Source organism: Mus caroli, chromosome 11, assembly GCF_900094665.2.
Source record: "Mus caroli chromosome 11, CAROLI_EIJ_v1.1, whole genome shotgun sequence".
NCBI classification, from domain to species: Eukaryota; Metazoa; Chordata; class Mammalia; order Rodentia; family Muridae; genus Mus; species Mus caroli.
In genome coordinates this window covers 17,618,787-17,636,944 of record NC_034580.1, presented here as the reverse complement: position 1 = coordinate 17,636,944, position 18,158 = coordinate 17,618,787, and the positions used below count along the sequence as shown (strand labels likewise).

The 18,158-nt window shown below is 38.3% G+C and overlaps 1 protein-coding gene across 5 annotated transcripts in view; it reads right to left on the bottom strand.

The window, feature by feature from the left end:
* The window catches only part of Wdpcp (WD repeat containing planar cell polarity effector), a 333,990-nt gene that overhangs the window by 141,314 nt on the left and 174,518 nt on the right, over positions 1-18,158 (bottom strand). For all 5 annotated transcript variants that reach the window (XM_029483315.1, XM_021175452.2, XM_021175454.2 and 2 more), the window contains one exon: positions 14,215-14,278. In XM_029483315.1, coding sequence (XP_029339175.1) covers positions 14,215-14,278 — 64 coding nt within the window. The remainder of the gene's footprint in view (positions 1-14,214; positions 14,279-18,158) is intronic.

Genomic DNA, 18,158 nt, shown 5'->3' with positions numbered 1-18,158 from the left:
CACCCAGTAAGAATGACTAGGATCAAGAGAAAAAGTGGCAGCAAATGCTGGAGGGGGTGTGGGGAAAAGAGAGCCCCACTCACTGTTGGTGGGAGCACCTGCCGATTGGTGCATCTACCATCAAAGTCACAATGGAGAACTCTCAAAATGCTAAACATAAGCTCCTTAGCAACTGAGCAAATGACTCAATATCCAACTCCACTACCCAGCTAGCTACATTGTTAAGAAATGAAAGCCAACTGTCCAAGTGTCCTTCCAAAGAGAGAAGACCATGAAAATGTGGTACTTACACACCATGGAATTGTATTCATTTGTAAAAAAGAATGAAATAAGAAAATGTGCAAATAAGTAAATGGGACAAGAAAATATTAACTGATGTAAGCCAGAAAGAGAAACACTGTGTGTTCTCTCTCATCTATGGTTCCTAACTCCAAATCTTCAGATATGAGTATGTAATCTTTAGTATAAGAAGAAACAAGGGGAATGAAAATTGACCATGCAGGGGGGTTGGGGAGAATGTTAGAGAAATAGCAGGATACAAGTAATAGGACAGGAGAACTGGTAAATAGACATAGGCTGAAGTGAAAATTTCTGGTTTCTTTGGAGAGGCAGTTGTGTCATGTGATATTTTTCTGGAAACTGTCTTGTGAGATGATGTTTTTGCTTAAGCAGATACATGGGAGGATGTTTTGTCAAGAACAAACACATGGTGCCTTTCTGGAAGCTTCCTGGGAAAAGGGCATGCGATGTTTTGCTAGAGCGGATGCTTGAGAGAACACATGATGTTTGGAAAGGTTATAAATATAACACAACATATTGTGGATGATGCTGTGTGGTATTGGTGCGCCTTGCCACTTTTTGCTAGTCATCATTTGCCATGACTTCATAGAGAAAGAACACACTAAAGAACTTCTGGTGGTGTTTCAGCTCCTACAGACTCAGGCAGAGCCTCACAGGTTCTTCTGGACTCAACTGCAGTTCCTGATTCGTGAATGATGTTTTTGAGTGGATTGAGCTTCCACTGCTGATTTGTGTGAATTGAACTGCTAATATCCTGACAATACAGATTAGATTTGCTCCTAAGAACTATTTCTAAACAGGTCCATATAATCCTTGCCCTATTAACCTTTCCTTTCCACTATTTCTGATGGCTGGTGGGTTGGACGGAGGTTAAAGCATTTAAGAGCCTTTATTAAAGTATGTTTTGAAAACTATAAGCCTGAAACAGGGAAGCAGGGGAAAGGAAGTCAATAAAGAAGCAGAGGGGAAAAAGAGAAAAACTCCAAGAATGTCTGAAAAAGCCATAATCATATTGTTTTTTGCTTACCTAAATTGTATATCATATATATATACATATATATATTCATATTCACACATATGTATTTTTAATGAAGTTATGCCACTTGGGGTAATAAAGCTTTCCGCAAGAGACATATACTAATAAATATTCCAATACCAGGTATGAGAATCCCCATTTTGAGTTGTTCAGGGTAGTCTAAGAGATTCCCCAAACAATATGAGCTATTGCTGGGTTGGTCTTGCTGTTACCTCCTACAGTTTGAATGTAAGTCTCTATTCTTGAAGATATCATGCCCTCTCGACACGGCCACCTATTCTACATAGCAAGTTCTAGGCCAGCCAGTATTACAGAGTGAATCACTCACTCACACATACTCTCTCACATTCTCTTTTCATTCATTCATTTATTCTTTCTCTCAGTCTCTCTCTCTCTCTCTCTCTCTCTCTCTCTCTCTCTCTCACACACACACACACAAACACACACACACAGAGTATTATGTCTATTTGTTGAATTACTTCTATTATCAGCTATTCTATACTGAAGTATCTCAGTTTTGTCTGCCACAACTAAGAGATTACCCAAATTTGGTAAATGAAAATAAAGCAACCTAGAACATTATTTCAGTTTCTGAAGGTCAGTAATCCTTGGCTTTGTGACCATGACTCATAATCTAAAGAGCTTATTATATTCAAGGTATTTTCCACTAATGAAGTCAGCTGAAAGCTGGAAATTAAGAATCTGTTGGTATGATCTGGGGAGATGGCTCAAAGTATTTGATCCTCTTGCAAAGGATTTGGCTTCAGTTCCCAGCATGCACATAGTGGTTCACAACCATCAATAACTCCAACTATCCATGACTCTTTAAGACTCCATGGGTACCAGGCACACACATAGTGTGCATACATATATACACAGGCAAAACACACATAAACCTTAAAAATTAAAAAAAAAAACCTGCCTGTGGGTTATGGATGGCAATGATTTTTCTATCTGCACCTATCTCTCTGATGTCTCTTCTTATAAAGACAGAATATTGGATGATAGCTACAGGCCCTAAACCTTACCCACCTTAATGGTTGTGCTTAGAAGTTTCACCTGTGAATTTTTTTGAAGAAAGACCCAATTTAGTCTACAACACCATGAAGTTCTAGTCTTCTGCTGAATATCCTTAAATTCTTAACACTCATAATCCTATTTCCTTGAATAGAACCGGGTCTGACCCAGTTTCTCCTTGTGATTTTTCTTTATTTACTTACCTTCCTCTTAGTATTGAAGCATCCCAAGGATCCATCTTTGCTTATGGATGAATACTTTCCCATTCATAGTGTCCTCTCTCCAAGGGATAAAGCTCTGGATGCTCCTTCATCATCATCAGCGGTCTTCTCTTCTTAACACTTGCTACCACCTTTCTTAATCTCACTTTGTCCATCATACGGTTCAGTGGATTCTCACAACTTTTGGTTCATCAAAAATTCTTATATTGATTCAGTTTATAAAACTTAACACACACACACACACACAAACACACACATACACACACACACACACACACACACACACTTCTCCAATTTCCAGAGATTTGGCACAGGAGGAGAGATTTACTTTGTTTACTCAATTGACTATCTTACAGAAAGTGCTCTTCATGTATTAGTAACTGTTCTGAGTCAAGACTTCTGACTAGAACTAAAATTTGAAAGTTTAAGCTCAGTTTGAGTCACTAGAGTCCAGAAAGGCACATGGATTCATAACATTGAAAATTGCAATTATAATGGGTTAAACAAACGCCATGTCTTATTTCAGAACTAAGCAGGTATAAACCTCCTCAGTGTGAAAAGAGTGCCAAAGAAGCAATTCTATGTCAACTTGATCACCAAGCAAGTGCCTAGGAATAGCAGATGTAAGCCGCCTACAAAACCATGCCAATGGAAGACAAACTACCCAATAGTATTATGCCAAGGGAAGGCACAGATGGCTGGAGAGCGGCAGTTATAGGTCTTTTTATAGCATTATCAGATGGTACATTTGACATTCCAACTGGCCTTGTGCCAGTGGCCAAGGTAGTTAGAGATGCCAACATGAGGATGCTCGGAAGGCACACTCATCATCATGCCATCCAAGATGGGGCCAGAGAAGCAAACTTGGGTGGCTTTTATGCCACAATGAGCATAGCAAAATGATTATCTCTTATGTCATGATAATAATTGCTTTGGAGGGGCTACCTGAATTTTTAAACTTAATGTTCCAAAGACAAGAAGCTAGAAGCAGCACTTTGTGACCAGAGCAATAGACTTTCAAGCTACACAGATTCCACCCAGAAAAAATATGGACAGTGAAGAATCTAGAGCTGCTTCAGTAAACGAAAATGTATATTTTAAAAATAATCTCTAACTTCCATAAAGTTTCAAATACAGCTCAGAGGTTACTTTTACATTTACTATAAAACCAAAACATCAAAATAATGAAACTAGCATTGATAATGTGCACCCATACAACAGTGGAGTTTCCTTCTTGGCTGTGCCTTATACCCAATTGACAAACTTTGGATGCATTTAGTGATGACTGTTAGTCTCCTTTGGTCTCCTTTAGGTGACCATCATGTGTTTTAAGAGTAAAGGCTACTTATAAGAATGACCCTCAGTTTGGAATTCAGTTTTACCTTTTGGCAGGCAAGTCACAGGATACTGTGTTCTTGCTTAATATACATGGGGGCAAACTATGCTTATTTGTTCCATGTTTGTTTTATTGTTATAATTACATTATTACTTTGGCATTTGTAGTCCAGAATGGTCTCAAACTTGTTTCTCTTGTCTCTACCTCCCAAGGCCTGGGATAAAAGGAGTGCATCACCAGTACACTGAGCTATTTGTTCTGTTATTGATGAGTTATGATTGATTTACATACTGATTGCCAATTTTCTTCATTGAAGTTACTTATGTTCCCTTTGTAAGTAACACACACATATTATAATATTTTAGAAATATTTTGATAACTTTTAAATAACTTGTTTCTGCTAAACCTTTCACCAGTTATAGAATCCATTAGTAACTTTCACCTTAGTCCATTATAACCAATATTTGCCAAACTGTGACTTACTAATTCAAGTGTTACATTTAGATTTTCAATTAGATTTATCTACTTTCTTACACATGTACCTGTATTAATCATCACCCCACATATTGTTATGTTGTGGTTCTCATAAAATTCATTTGAAATAATTTTTAAATTTCTTTTGTGATTTCTTCTGAAATTCAGTTTTTTTTAGCAATTGTGATTTAATTTGCAAATACTCATACAACTCAGAGGTATAGAATGTTACTAATTTATAACTCAATCCCTTTGGTTCCATGTATAAATTTTAAAAATGTTTCATGCCTTATATGGCTCAGTATACAGTTACTTTGATGAATAAATAAAAATAATGTGAATTCTGCAGATGTTAAAAATAATGTTGGGTTATATAGCTTTCTAAACATCAAAAATAGTTTCACATATTTTAAATATTTATATATCTATGCCTCCTTTTTCTATGAACTATTAGATCTACTTTTTTTAGTTTCTCAACTTTTATTTCAAGTATTTGAAGCTCAGCTATCTTGTACACAACTGTTTATTGTTATTTTTTTTGATAAATGTTTACCACTATAAATATTTATCAAGCAATCATTTCTGTAATTTTTTGGAAATATAGAGTTATAAATTCCAACTTTATAAATTTTTCCAAATGGTTGATATTCTAAATTTGTATTTGTTTCTAATGAGAACACCCCTCTGGACATTTTGTTAATCTTTTCTCTAAAACTTGTGGATGCTGTGAAACCCTCATCTCAAGTAACTAGTATCTGTGTTCACAATGACTTTGTAGGAGTCTTTGTCTATTAACATTTTTGTACATCTTTACTTTGAATTTACTTATATTACAATAATAAAGTTTATCCTGGATACAAGTAAAGAATTGCACATCAAGCATAACTACAACTTGGTTGGGTCCAGTCTGATAACTTCTGACCTTTAAAAAGAGCCAAGGTTTACATTTTAGCAGGAAGGCATGAACATTTTTAAAATCAAATTAATGTATATGTTTGGGCTTAAAATTAAAAACTTGCTGCTTGTTTTATTTATCTTTTTCTGTTTTTAGATAGAATATTTTTCCTTTTTTCTGCAACTTTATTTTTTCCCCTATCCCCTCCCCCTGCCTTTGCTCACCAACCCACCCATTCCTGCTTCCCGGCCTTGGCATTCCCCTATACTGGGGCATAGAACCTTCACAGGACCAAGGGCCTCTCCTCCCATTGATAACCGACTAGGCTACCCTCTACTACATATTCAGCTGGAGCCATGAGTCCCACCATGTGTTTTCTTTGGTTGGTGGTTTAGTCCCAGGGAGGTCTGGGGTTACTAGTTAGTTCATATTGTTGTTCCTCCTAGGGAGCTGCAAACCCCTTCAGCTCCTTGGGTCCTTTCTCTAGCTCCTTCATTGGGGATCCTGTGCTCTGTCCAATGGATGGCTGTGAGCATCCACTTCTGTATTTGTCAGGCACTAGCAGAGCCTCGCAGGAGACAGCTATACCAGAGTCCTGCCAGCAAGCTCTTGTTGGCATCCATAATAGTGCTTGGTTTTAGTGGTTGTTTATGGGATGGATCCCCAAGTAGGGCAGTCTCTGGGTGGTCATGCCTTCAGTCTCTGCTTCACACTTTGTCTTTGTAACTCCTTGCATGGGTATTTTGTTCCCCCTTCTAAGAAGGATCGAAGTATCCACACTTTCATCTTCCTTTTTCTTGAGTTTCATGTGTTTTGCAAAATGTATCTTGGGTTTTCTGAGCTTCTGGGCTAATATCCACGTATCAGTGAGTGCATATCATGTGAGTTCTTTTGTGATTGGGTTACCTCACTCAGGATGATATCATCCAGATCCATCCATTTGCCTAAGAATTTCCAGCATTGGTGTGAAAGGTGTTGGTTAGGGAGAACATACAGGACTCAGTCTTGGGCTATGTACTGAGCTGGAGACTGCCAGCCTGCGCCAAGTTGGTAATAGTGTGCATTGTTTTTTTAATAATTACATGCTACACAACTCAAACATTTAAATTTCAATTAATGTGTCAAGTTTGCTTTGAAGAACAGTAAAATAAAGAGAAAAGACTATTAATTCTTATGCTTCCCATTTCCAAAGCTTTGGTGTTATCCAAGTTCTGATTTATATGTTTTATCCACACATTTATTTATTTTTGCTGTACTTACTGTCTCTGGTTTATTTAAAATTATCTTCACTTTACTCTCACCTGTGAATACTCTCACTGGATACATTTTGTGTTCAGAGCTTTAATGCTTTTCAACACATTAAAAGATGCCCCATTAACTCTTGGCATATACTTTCTAGTGAACAGCAACTGTAATTCACAATAGTTACTGGTACTTTTTTGCAATTATTTTTAATTTCTGCATAACAGCTTTTCTATTTAGGTATGCAATGTTGATAGGAAATGCCTGGAAACTGCTTCCTTGTATCTGAGTTCATTGGGGTCTTTGAATCCATAGATCATGCTTTCATGAAGCTGCTACTAAAGGCATGGCTCCAATTCTGCAAGTCATTTACATTGCTCATTTTGTTGTCTGTTTTGTTGTTTTTGAGATTTGACGATTTCTATTCATCTGTCTTTAACTTAATTGACCTTCCTAAATCAGTCTAATTTTCTTGTAAGCCTAATGGGTAATTTTTTTCTATAATTTTTGTAATCTTGATTTTTTTATTTCAAAATTTTTAAACTTTCCAAGCTTGTATTTTTAAATTATAGTTCCTATCTCCACCTTTTATTAAACCTAGATTCTTTCCCCACACAATATAATCTGAATACAGGTTCCTCTCCCTCTACTCTTCCCAGTTCCTCTCCAATTCCTCTCCAAATCAGATCCACTTGCTTTCTGTCTTTCATTAGAAACAAACAGGATAATAACAAAGATAACTAAGAGATGATAACAATAACTAAGAGATATTAACAAAATGTAGCAAAATAAAATATAAGATAAACTAAAACCCATCATATCAAAGTTGGAGAAGCCAAACCAACAGAAAAATAAAACAGCTTCAGGAACAGGCACAAGAATCAGAGACCCTTTCATTCACACATTCAAAAGTCCCATAAAAGTACTAGGTTGAAAATCAGTATATATACAGAGGTCTGTGTCGGCCACCTGAGTTCCCAGGAAGTTCCCTCAGTTGACTTAGTGGGCCTTGCTCTCCTGGTGTCCTTCATACCCCTTGTCTCCCCACTCCTCTGCCTCCTTCCTCTTTTGCACATAGCTCCCATTTTTAGTAAGAAACCCACCCAATCATTTTGTTTGTCACTTTTTTTAAAGTCTTGAGGTTGCTGGGAAACTGGAGCCCTAGTTGCAGTGTTACCGTAATTGGCTTCCCTGTGAATATATATCCAAGCAAGGACAACCCATCAGGATGTACGTGAAATACAACAAATATTTGTTCTACTTGTGAGAAAAGCAGTGTACCTGTGTGGTTGTGGGGATGGTCTATGATTTGGAGGAGATATATATTCCATCAGATATGCAAGACCCAACAACAACAACCAGAAAACCTTAAGGCCATATTCTACTGAGATCCCTTCTAAGCTGACAACTTCTCAATAATAGAGAACAGTGGTCAGACAGATGAATTGCCAAAGATGCCAGAGTCCTATGCAGTGAAAAGGGATCAATGGCCACAAAGAGAACTCAAATGTAGGGAAATAATTTGAAGCCTAAAGAAGAAAGTTATGAGGTTAATTGAGCATCTAGATAAGAAAATTACTACACAAGATGAAATAACCATTAACTTGCAGAAAACATCAAGGAAAAAAATCAGTAAAGAAATTCAGACTCTGAAAAAGAGCCACACAGAAATTCTGGAAATGAAAGAACCAACCAATCAAAACAAACAAAAAACCAAACCAAACCAAAAAAACACATAGTAGAAAGCATCATTAGGCATCAAGACCAAGTAGAAGAAGATCAATTTGTTTGTAGGAAAATGGATATAAGTAAGGATAATTACATCAATTGAATTGTGCCAATTAAAAAGAAAAAATTATGAAAAAACAAATTAAGTTTTCCCTCATTTGCAGTTCCTAGATATTATACAGATAATAACGTTTTGCATATATGATATGAAATTAGAACTAAAACTATGGAGATTTTAAGGAAGCAATGGAAAAGGTATGAAGAGGGAATAGAATGTGAGGAGAAATGGGCTCAACGTGCAGTGTACACATGTAGAGAAACTTAGAAAACCACTACAGGTGGATGCAGTTGGCAGAAACCAACCAGACTGCCCCACCTTTGTGAACCTGCTATGATGAACAAATATGTGATGGAGAGATGGAAAAAACAGAAAATCAGAGTGTAGGGTGCTGGTGTACAGCATCCTGGAGTTTATACAAACACAGAATCAGCCATGGAACACACCACCCAGCCACAGAACCATCCTGGCTCTGAGCAACAAGGGAGGCCCAAGATGAGAGGAAAGGTTTACTTTCTGGATTGGACATCCTCAAATGACCACTATGGTTCTCATCAGTGATGCCACTGGAGGTCATTTTGGTGTCAGTGGCCCATGCTGCTGTTCCAGGCTGAGAATGAAGCCCGAGATCCATGTGGGCATATGCAGTGTGGCCTGCTACCTGCTGCCCTGGTACCGTCCTCAGGCTTTGCTGACACAAAAAGCCATCTGGATGTGTGTGGAATGTGTGGCTACCTGAAGCCACATTGAAGCTTGTGATCCATGCAACAGCTGAGGGCCATGAGTGGATCGATCAGTGGTCCTGATACAGCAGGAGCTGTGTTGATGTCTGTGGCCCATGATAGCACCACAGGACAAGAAGACTGTGGTCTGGGCTACAACTGAAGCCATGTTGATATCCATGGGCACTGGAGAGCTGGCCTTGACTCTTGCTTGCATAGTGTAGATGCAGGAGAGCTGACCCTGACCCTCACAACTGACAGCACAGTGGCTCCAGCAGTGGCTTGGGCACAGGAGAGCTGGCCCCACTCTTCATTGGCCCATGCATAGTAGTGCAGTGGTGGCATGGGCAAGGGAGAAGACTCACCTTTCCCTTGGGTGCTGGCCACTAGCAGTTTGACTATGTACTAGTGAGTATATGGACAACACAAAATGGACGTTTTTTTTCTTTTCATTTTCTTTTTCCTTAGGGGGCACATAGAGATCACAGGGAAGAGGGGCAGACATGGGAAGACCGGCAGGTGAGTACTATTGGAGTGCATGATTTAAGATTACCATTTAGAAATCAATAAAAAATACCATAACATGTCAGTTGTACCTAAAGTAATTGATGCACTTCTATCCAAGCTTCAATAATGTGTCTGTGCAAAAACAGAAATTTGCATCCTAAAATTCATGTGCAATCCCAAAGAATCCTAGATACCTAAAACAACCCAATTCCAAAACTAACTATAAATATACTACACAAGGAAAGCTGCATGATCCTGGCACAGAGGCAGAACTCCGGAACTACAGAACACAAAAGAAAGTCCACAAAAAATATTTGTCCATGTATAGTCTAAATTTTTCTGATGAAAATTCAAAAGAAAAAGAAAAGAAAGAAAAGGAAAAGAAAAGAAAAGGAAAGGAAAGGAAAGAAAAGAAAGGAAAAGCTTATTGGTGCTTACTCCCATGATTAGAGAGTCCATGGTTTCACTACTTGTACTGGCTGGTTTTGTGTCAACTTGACACAGCTGGAGCTATCACAGAGAAAGGAGCTTCAGTTGAGGAAATGCCTCCACAAGATCCAGCTGTAAGGCATTTTCTCAATTAGAAGGGGAAAGGCCCCTTGTGGGTGGGGCCATCTCTGGGGTGGTAGTCTTGGTTCTATAAGAGAGCAGGCTGAGCAAGCCAGGGGAGGCAAGCCAGTAATGAACATCCCTCCATGGCCTCTGCATCAGCTCCTGCTTCCTGACCTGCTTGAGTTCCAGTCCTGACTTCCTTGGTGATGAACAGCAGTATGGAAGTGTAAGCCGAATAAACCCTTTCCTCCCCAACTTGCTTCTTGGTCATGATGTTTGTGCAGGAATAGAAACCCCGACTAAGACACTACTAATGACCTTGAACATTTTCTGTGTTTATGGATCATTTATAAATGTCTTCTTGTGATTTGTCCTAGTCTTTGAGTCTGGTATTTTGCAATTCACTGGTTATTTATTTACAAAACAGCATATTACCTCTTTGCTATGAAGAATGCTGGACCATCAACATGACTTACTGAAACTTTCTGCAGTTGTTCCAAATGCTACCATTATTGTAGATTAATTCAAGTATAAGAAATCTGCTTTTTTTCTGTTAATAGAACAGATTATAAAACAAGGATGTCTTGAGTGATTTTAAGCTATCAAGTAGAAACAATTTACAAACATATAAATTTCAATGGTTGTCTGAAGCCCAGCATTACTAATCTTACACACACACACACACACACACACACACACCCCTTATAATTAAATAGTACACAAAGATTTGAGAAGTGAGTAGTAAGAAAAACAGACTAGAAACTTGAGTTTTCAAGTCAGGACAGTATGTCAGACACTTCAGATATGTTCACCTGTTTGATACATAGGCAATTCATGCATTGTTGCCAAGTTGCGGACAATAAAGTAGAAGCAAACAGGGATAGGCAAACTATACAAACCCACACTGCCAATAGCTGAGTTTGGAACTGAACCAACAGGCCTGGATATTATTTTTAAAAGGTCAATATGAGGGCAGTGGTCTGAGGAAACAGACCTGATGATCCACCTCTGCCACTTTAACCATTATCCTGAAAGCTGGTTTACACCCTATTTTGTACACTGCAGCGTCAGATCCCCCTCTAAGTGAGGAGTAGGCAATAATGGCAGGCAGCCAAATGTCACTAAAGACAAGATGCTTTTTCTTCTAGTTTAAAGCAGTGTGGGGGAAATCACAGGTTTTACTTTTTAATGTGACACTTGAAAATGTTATTATATTAAAATTGTTGTAAATGAACCTTTACAGAAACACTTTGACACTCATTGTACATGTGGCTGCCTTCACTCTATGGTGGCAGTGTCGACTCCCTGAAAGATAACTATAAGGCTTGTAAAGAGAAATACTACCGAGTGCTCTCCAAAACGGGCTTGCATGGCTATGAACACTAGCTGACCTCCAGCTTGCACTTGAGGCCTCTCTAGTCGCAGTCGTCTGTTTTCCATCACCACCGTTGTATCAGGCTGTACATCTTTGCTTACCACCAACAGATTACACAGAAAAAGCACCGTTTTGAAGTTACCTGATCCTTTTGCTTTTGTGTTTTCAGACAGGCTCATGTAGCCCAGATTGGCCTCCAAATTGCTTTGCAAACCAAGGATAAATTTGACTTCTGGTCCTCTTGCCTCCAGCTCACGGGTGCTAGCATGGCAGGAGTATGCCACCACACCTAGTTTATGAGTGGTGGACATCTAACTCAGGACCTTGCGCATGCCTGACAAACACTAAACCAACTGAGCTATATCCCTCCCCAGAGATACTTCTTCTTCTTCTTTTTTTTTTGTGGACTCTTTGGTATTATTTTTAATCTTAAGGAAGAGATGGCTTAAAGATAATAAATCCTTTGCAAGTAGAGATAATCCTGCTTACTTTATAAACTTTCATTTTTCAAAAGAGGTAATATTTCTTAGAATATAGTCTATGAACCTCCAGCCAGATGAAATTTAAACAGTAGGAATCAATCTATAAGAAAACACATGATAAATTCTTTTAGATAATTTCAACATCAAGTCTCAAAAGTACATAGTACTTTCATAAACTTAAACAGAGCTCTGAGGCCTCAACACTCTTTATTTTGAGATCTCTTAAAATAGGCCTTGGCTAAAGGCAGTGTCTTAGAGGAGGAGCGAAGGTTCGGCACTCTGAATAATGTCTGTACTTTTCCAAATCAGAAAGTCTAGTCATCATCTTCTCTTATTTTAACCCATCAGTAGAAAATCTTTGTGGATTAAGGAGATTTGAACGAACACAAAAGCTTTCTCTAAATTGGTACTGGGTTAAACAGATTAAATGCTGAAACAAATATGAAAATACTTTAGTAGGTGTTTTGATAATAATATTTACTAATTAATAAAGCAGTAAATTACAGAATATAATATTCTTAGAGAGAAATTTTGCCTAGCAAAAAATATTGCAATTTTAATCACATTCTTACATGGCCAAATAATAACAACAATAAAGGTTAGATGGACTAAAGGCATAAAATAAGAAATATGGACTAATGCCTTTAATCCCAGTACTTGGGTAGATCTACAGAGTGACTTTCAGGTCAGTCAGGGCTACATACTAAGATCCTGCTGGAGGAATGCGGTCTCCCCCCACCTGCTTGAACCTGCTTGCTCAAGGGTGGAGCTTCCTGCTCATTCGTCCTGCCACGCCTACTGCTGAACCCTGTCGCTTTGCTGCTTGGAAGAGGCACACACGTGTTTGTCCTGCTACTGGACCCTGAGTTACTTGATGGGAAATCGGGTTCCCTCCCCCTTCCTTTATAACTGAGTGTCTGGAAATAGTAAAATTGAGCTTTGATCAGAATCTTGTCTTAGCTTCATTCCCTTCTCTCGCCGCCTAGCCCCTCTTCTCTTTCAGGTTTCCAAAATGCCTTTCCAGGCTAGAACCCAGGCTGTGATCTGCTGGCCGGACACAACAGAGGAAGAGGGGGAAGAGTGAGAAATGGTGGGGAAACGGGAAAGGAAAGAGAGGAAGGCCACATATCTCTACTGGAATAACAAGAGGGAGAAAGAAAGGTCAGTAAGATCATAGTTAAAGCTCTGGCACTGTGATGTCTGCAGGACGCATTGGGATGAAAATAGTAAGCCTTCCTCACTATTCTAACATGCGAATCTAAGTAGAGAGCAAAATGAAGATGGCAAATATAATGTTTATTCTCTTGAAATCAACTACTATTTTTCATGATAAATGTGTGTATAATTGATTTGAGAATATTCAATTTAAATTTTGTGATCTGAAATTTAGAATTTCAATACCAAACTTAATAGAAACACAAATGACAAAATGTGATGAACTCTATACACAGGGAAAGCAACCATTCATGGCAGTAGCTTCACAGTGCACACAACCAGTAAACACGTTTGTCTTACTGTTTCCTTGATAACAATGGAATTGCTGCTTTGTTCATCAGATCTCACTGGGGTGAAAGTTCTCATAAGAGCCCAGAGTGGGGAGGAGCTGATTGGAGAGTTGAGGGAGGAAGATAGATGCATTGTAATTGAATTATAGTCTCAAAAAGAAATAGCCAGGAACCCGACAGTCAGCATAGGCAGGGTCTGTAAGAAGCTCAGTCATCTCCACATCGGGCAAGTGACAAACAGTAGAGCAAGCATGTGCTGGACCCACTGAGCCTGCACATTCACTAGACTCTCTAATTATGTCAAAGTAGCTGTACAGCATCCATAATCTCTTACTTCTGACTGAAACCTGACAGTCCAACAATGTGGTCATATCTCGGGAACACACATCCCCATTTTCTGGCTTCTGTAGCTGCAGACTTGCGCAGAGCATGGATAAGAAAGACATTTAAATTTAATAGATGGGAAGGTGTCAATCTTGTACATCAAGGTTCATGAGGAGAAAAGTTCAAGAATCATAAAATTCTTTGAAAACATAAAAGATCCTTTGGCCCTGGCAAGGAAAATATCAACAAGTCAAAAGATACTAGATAGCTATTGACCACCTTCCTTAAGGCAATGCTGCAAGCCAGGGGGCAATAATGCCCTCACTCCATGTGTCTAAGGCTGCAAATGACACTAATCCTTTTTAATGGTCACAAAAGCTGACAACTTACTCTCAGCCTTAGAACTGAAGGCACAAAAAATATCCCTAGGAATGACTTACCATGAACAGGTCACGAGCTCCAATGTCAACAGCTAGAAGAAAGGCCTTTTCAAATCTCTTGTACCTGTATTGGAGGGAGAAGAATATTAGTTATAAACAAAGCTATATGAAAGGGCAAAGTGCTTGGTTTTGTATATTTATATGGTATTGTTTACATTTGTCTGATGGGGAAAATATTTCCCAAAAGAGAAAGTCTGGCCCACTAAGATCCTCCAGCACATGACATGATCTTACACTGTGGAGGAGCTAAGCACAGAGGTCTTGGGGACCATGAATGTGACTTACAGATAAGTGGAACACAAAGGAGGTATCAGCAAATCTGAGAATATATAAACTTAGAAATTCTCCTAATTTACACTTTATTGGGGTTTTTAAAGAGAGACTTATGGGGTATAAAGAATGTAACAGGGTAAGAATATTTGATACATTATATAACTGCACCTCTATGCTTATTAGAAAAAAGAAATTAAATATCACATTATTATAAATTCTCATATTTGTAAGTTTTAAATATTCTCAGCTAACTTAAAAGAACAATATAAATTATTTCTAATTTTTTATCAGATATTTTATTTATATTTCAACTGTTATCTCCTTTCCTAGTTTCCCATCCAAAAAACCCCTATCCTCTCCCCCATTGCCCTGCTCCCCAACACACCAACTCCTGCTTCTAGCCCAGTCATTCTCCAATACTGGGACATAGAAATTTCACGGGACCTCTACTCCCATTGGTGACTGACAAGGCCATCCTCAGCAACACATGCAGCTAGAGCCATGAGTCTCTCCATGTGTTTTCTTTGATTGATGGTTTAGTCCCAGGGAGATCTGGGGTTACTGGTTAGTTCATATAGTTGTTCCTCCTAGGGGGCTGCAAATCCCTTCAGCTCCTTGGGTCCTTTCTCTATCTCCTCCATTGGGGGCCCCGTGCTCTGACTAATGAATGACTGTGAGCATCCACTTCTATATTAGTCAGGCACAGGCAGAGCCTCTCAGGAGAAAGCTATATAAGTCTGTCATTAAGATTTTATTGGCATCTGCAATAGTGTCTGGCTTGGCAGTTGTTTATGGGATGGATCTCCAAGTGGGGCAGTCTTTGGATGGTCATGCCTTCAGTCTCTGCTCTGAACTTTGTCTCTGTAACTCCTTCCATGGGTATTTTGTTCCCCCTTCTAAGAAGGATCAAAGTGTCCACACTGTGGACTTCCTTATTCTTGAGTTTCTCGGGTTCTGCAAATTGTATCTTAGGTATTCTAGGCTTCTGGGATAATATCCACTTATCAGTGAGTACATACCATGTGTATTCTTTTGTGATTGGATTACCTCACTCAAGATGATACCCTCAAGATCCATCCATTTGCCTAAGAATTTCATGAATTCATTGCTTTTAATAGTTGAGTAGTACTCCATTGTGTAAATGTACCCCATTTTCTGTATCCATCCCTCTGGGTTCTTTACAGGTTCTTGCTAATATAATTAAGGTTGCTATGAACATAGTGGAACTTGTGGCCTTATTACAAGTTGTGACAGCTTCTGGATATATGCCCAGGAGTGGTATTGCTGGATCTTCCAGTAGAACTATGTACAATTTTCTGAGGAACCACCAGGCTGATTTCCAGATTGGTTGTACCAGATTGCAATCCCACCAGCAATGGCAGAGTGTTCCTCTTTCTCCACATCCTCACCAGCATCTGCTGTTACCCGAGTTTTTGATCTTAGCCATTCCGACTGGTGTTAGGTGGAATCTCAGGGTTGTTTTTGATTTGCAGTTCTTTAATGATTAAGGATGTTGAACATTTTTTAAGATGCCTCTCAGCCATTCGGTGTTCCTCAGTTGAAAATTCTTTAGCTCTGAACCCCATTTTAAAATAGGGTAATTAGGTTTTTTTGGAGTCCAACATCTTGAGTTTTATATATATATAAGTATATATATATATATATATATATATATATATATATATATAAAATACTGCCTTTGTTATGTTTAGGTATGGGCCTTGAATTCCTGATCTTTCCAAGACTTCTATCATAAATGGGTGTTGGATTTTGTCAAATGCTTTCTCAGCATCTGAGATGATCGTGTTGTTTTTGTCTTTGAGTTTGTTTATATAGTGGATTATGTTTGTGGATTTCCATGTATTGAACCATCCCTGCATCCCTGGGATGAAACCTACTTGGTCAGGATGGATGATTGTTTTGATGTGTTCTTGGATTTGGTTAGAGAGAATTTTATGAAGTATTTTTGCATCGATATTCATAGGGAAAATTGGTCTGAAGTTCTCTTTCTTTGTTGTGTCTTTGTGTGGTTTAGGTATCAGAGTAATTATGGCTTCATAGAACAAATTACATAGAGTACCTTCTGTTTCTATTTTGTGGACTAGTTTGAGGAGAATTGGAATTAGGTCCTCTTTGAAGGTCTGATAGATCTCTGCACAAAACCCATCAGGTCCTGGGCTCTTTTTGGTTTGGAGACTATTAATGACTGTTTCTATTTCTTTAGAGGATATAAGACTGTTTAGATTTGTTAACTTGATCCTGATTTAACTTTGGTCCCTGGTACCTGTCTAGAAAAATTGTCCATTTCATCCAGGTTTTCCATTTGTGTTGAGTATAGGCATTTGTAGTAGGATCTGATGAGTTTTTGGATTTCCTCCAATTCTGTTATGTCTCCCTTTTTATTTCTGATTTTGTTAATTAGGATACTGTCCCTGTTGCTGTCTAGTTAGTCTGACTAAGGGTTTATCTATCTGGTTGATTTTCTCAAAGAACCAGGTGCTGGTTTGATTAATTCTTTGTATAGTTCTTTTTGTTTCAACTTGGTTGATTTCAGACCTGAGTTTGATTATCTCCTGCCGTCTACTCCTCTGGGATGAATTTGCTTCCTTTTGTTCTAGACTTTTTAGGTATGCTCTCTCTATTTTCTTTTTTGAGGCACTCAGAGCTATGAGCTTTCCTCTTAGGACTGATTTCATTGTGTCCCATATGTTTGGATATGTAGTGGCTTAATTTTCATTAAACTCTAATAAGTCTTTAATTTCTTTCATTATTTCTTTGCTTAATGAGTTATCATTGAGTAAAGTGTTGTTCAGCTTCCACCTGTATGTGGGTTTTCTATTATTTTTTTTGTTGTTGTTGTTATTGAAGATCAGCCTTAGTCCGTGGTGATCTGATAGGATTCATGGGATTATTTCAATATTTTTGTATCTCTTGAGGCCTGTTTTGTGACTGATTATATGGTCAGTTTTAGAGAAGGTACCATGAGGTGCTGAAAAGGCATATCCTTTTGTTTTAGGATATAATGTCTGTAGATATCAGTTAAAGCTATTCTTTCCATAACTTCTGTTAGTTTCACTGTGCCTCTGTTTATTTTCTGTTTCCAGGATCTGTCCATTGATGAGAGTGGGGTGTTGAAGTCTCCCACAATTATTGTGTGAGGTGCAATGTGTGCTTTGAGCTTTACTAAAGTTTCTTTAATGAATGTGGGTGCCTTTGCATTTGGAGCACAGATGTTCAGAATTAAGAGTTCATTTTGGTAAATTTTACCTTTGATGAGTATGAAGTGTCCCTCCTTATCTTTTTTGATAATTTTAGGTTGAAAGTTGATTTTATTTGATATTAGAATGGCTACTCCAGCTTGTTTCTTGGGACCATTTGCTTGGAAAATTGTTTTCTAGCCTTTTACTCTGAGGTAGTGTATTTCTTTGTCACTGAGGTGGGTTTCCTGTATGCAGCTAAATGTTGGTTCCTGTTTATGTAGCGAGTCTGTTAGTCTATGTCTTTTTATTGGGGAATTGAGTACATTGATATTAAGAGATATTAAGGAAAAGTAATTGTTGTTTCCTGTTATTTTTTTTTATTTTTAATATTTTTATTACATATTTTCCTCAATTACATTTCCAATGCTATCCCAAAAGTCCCCCATAGCGCCCCCACTTCCCTACCCACCC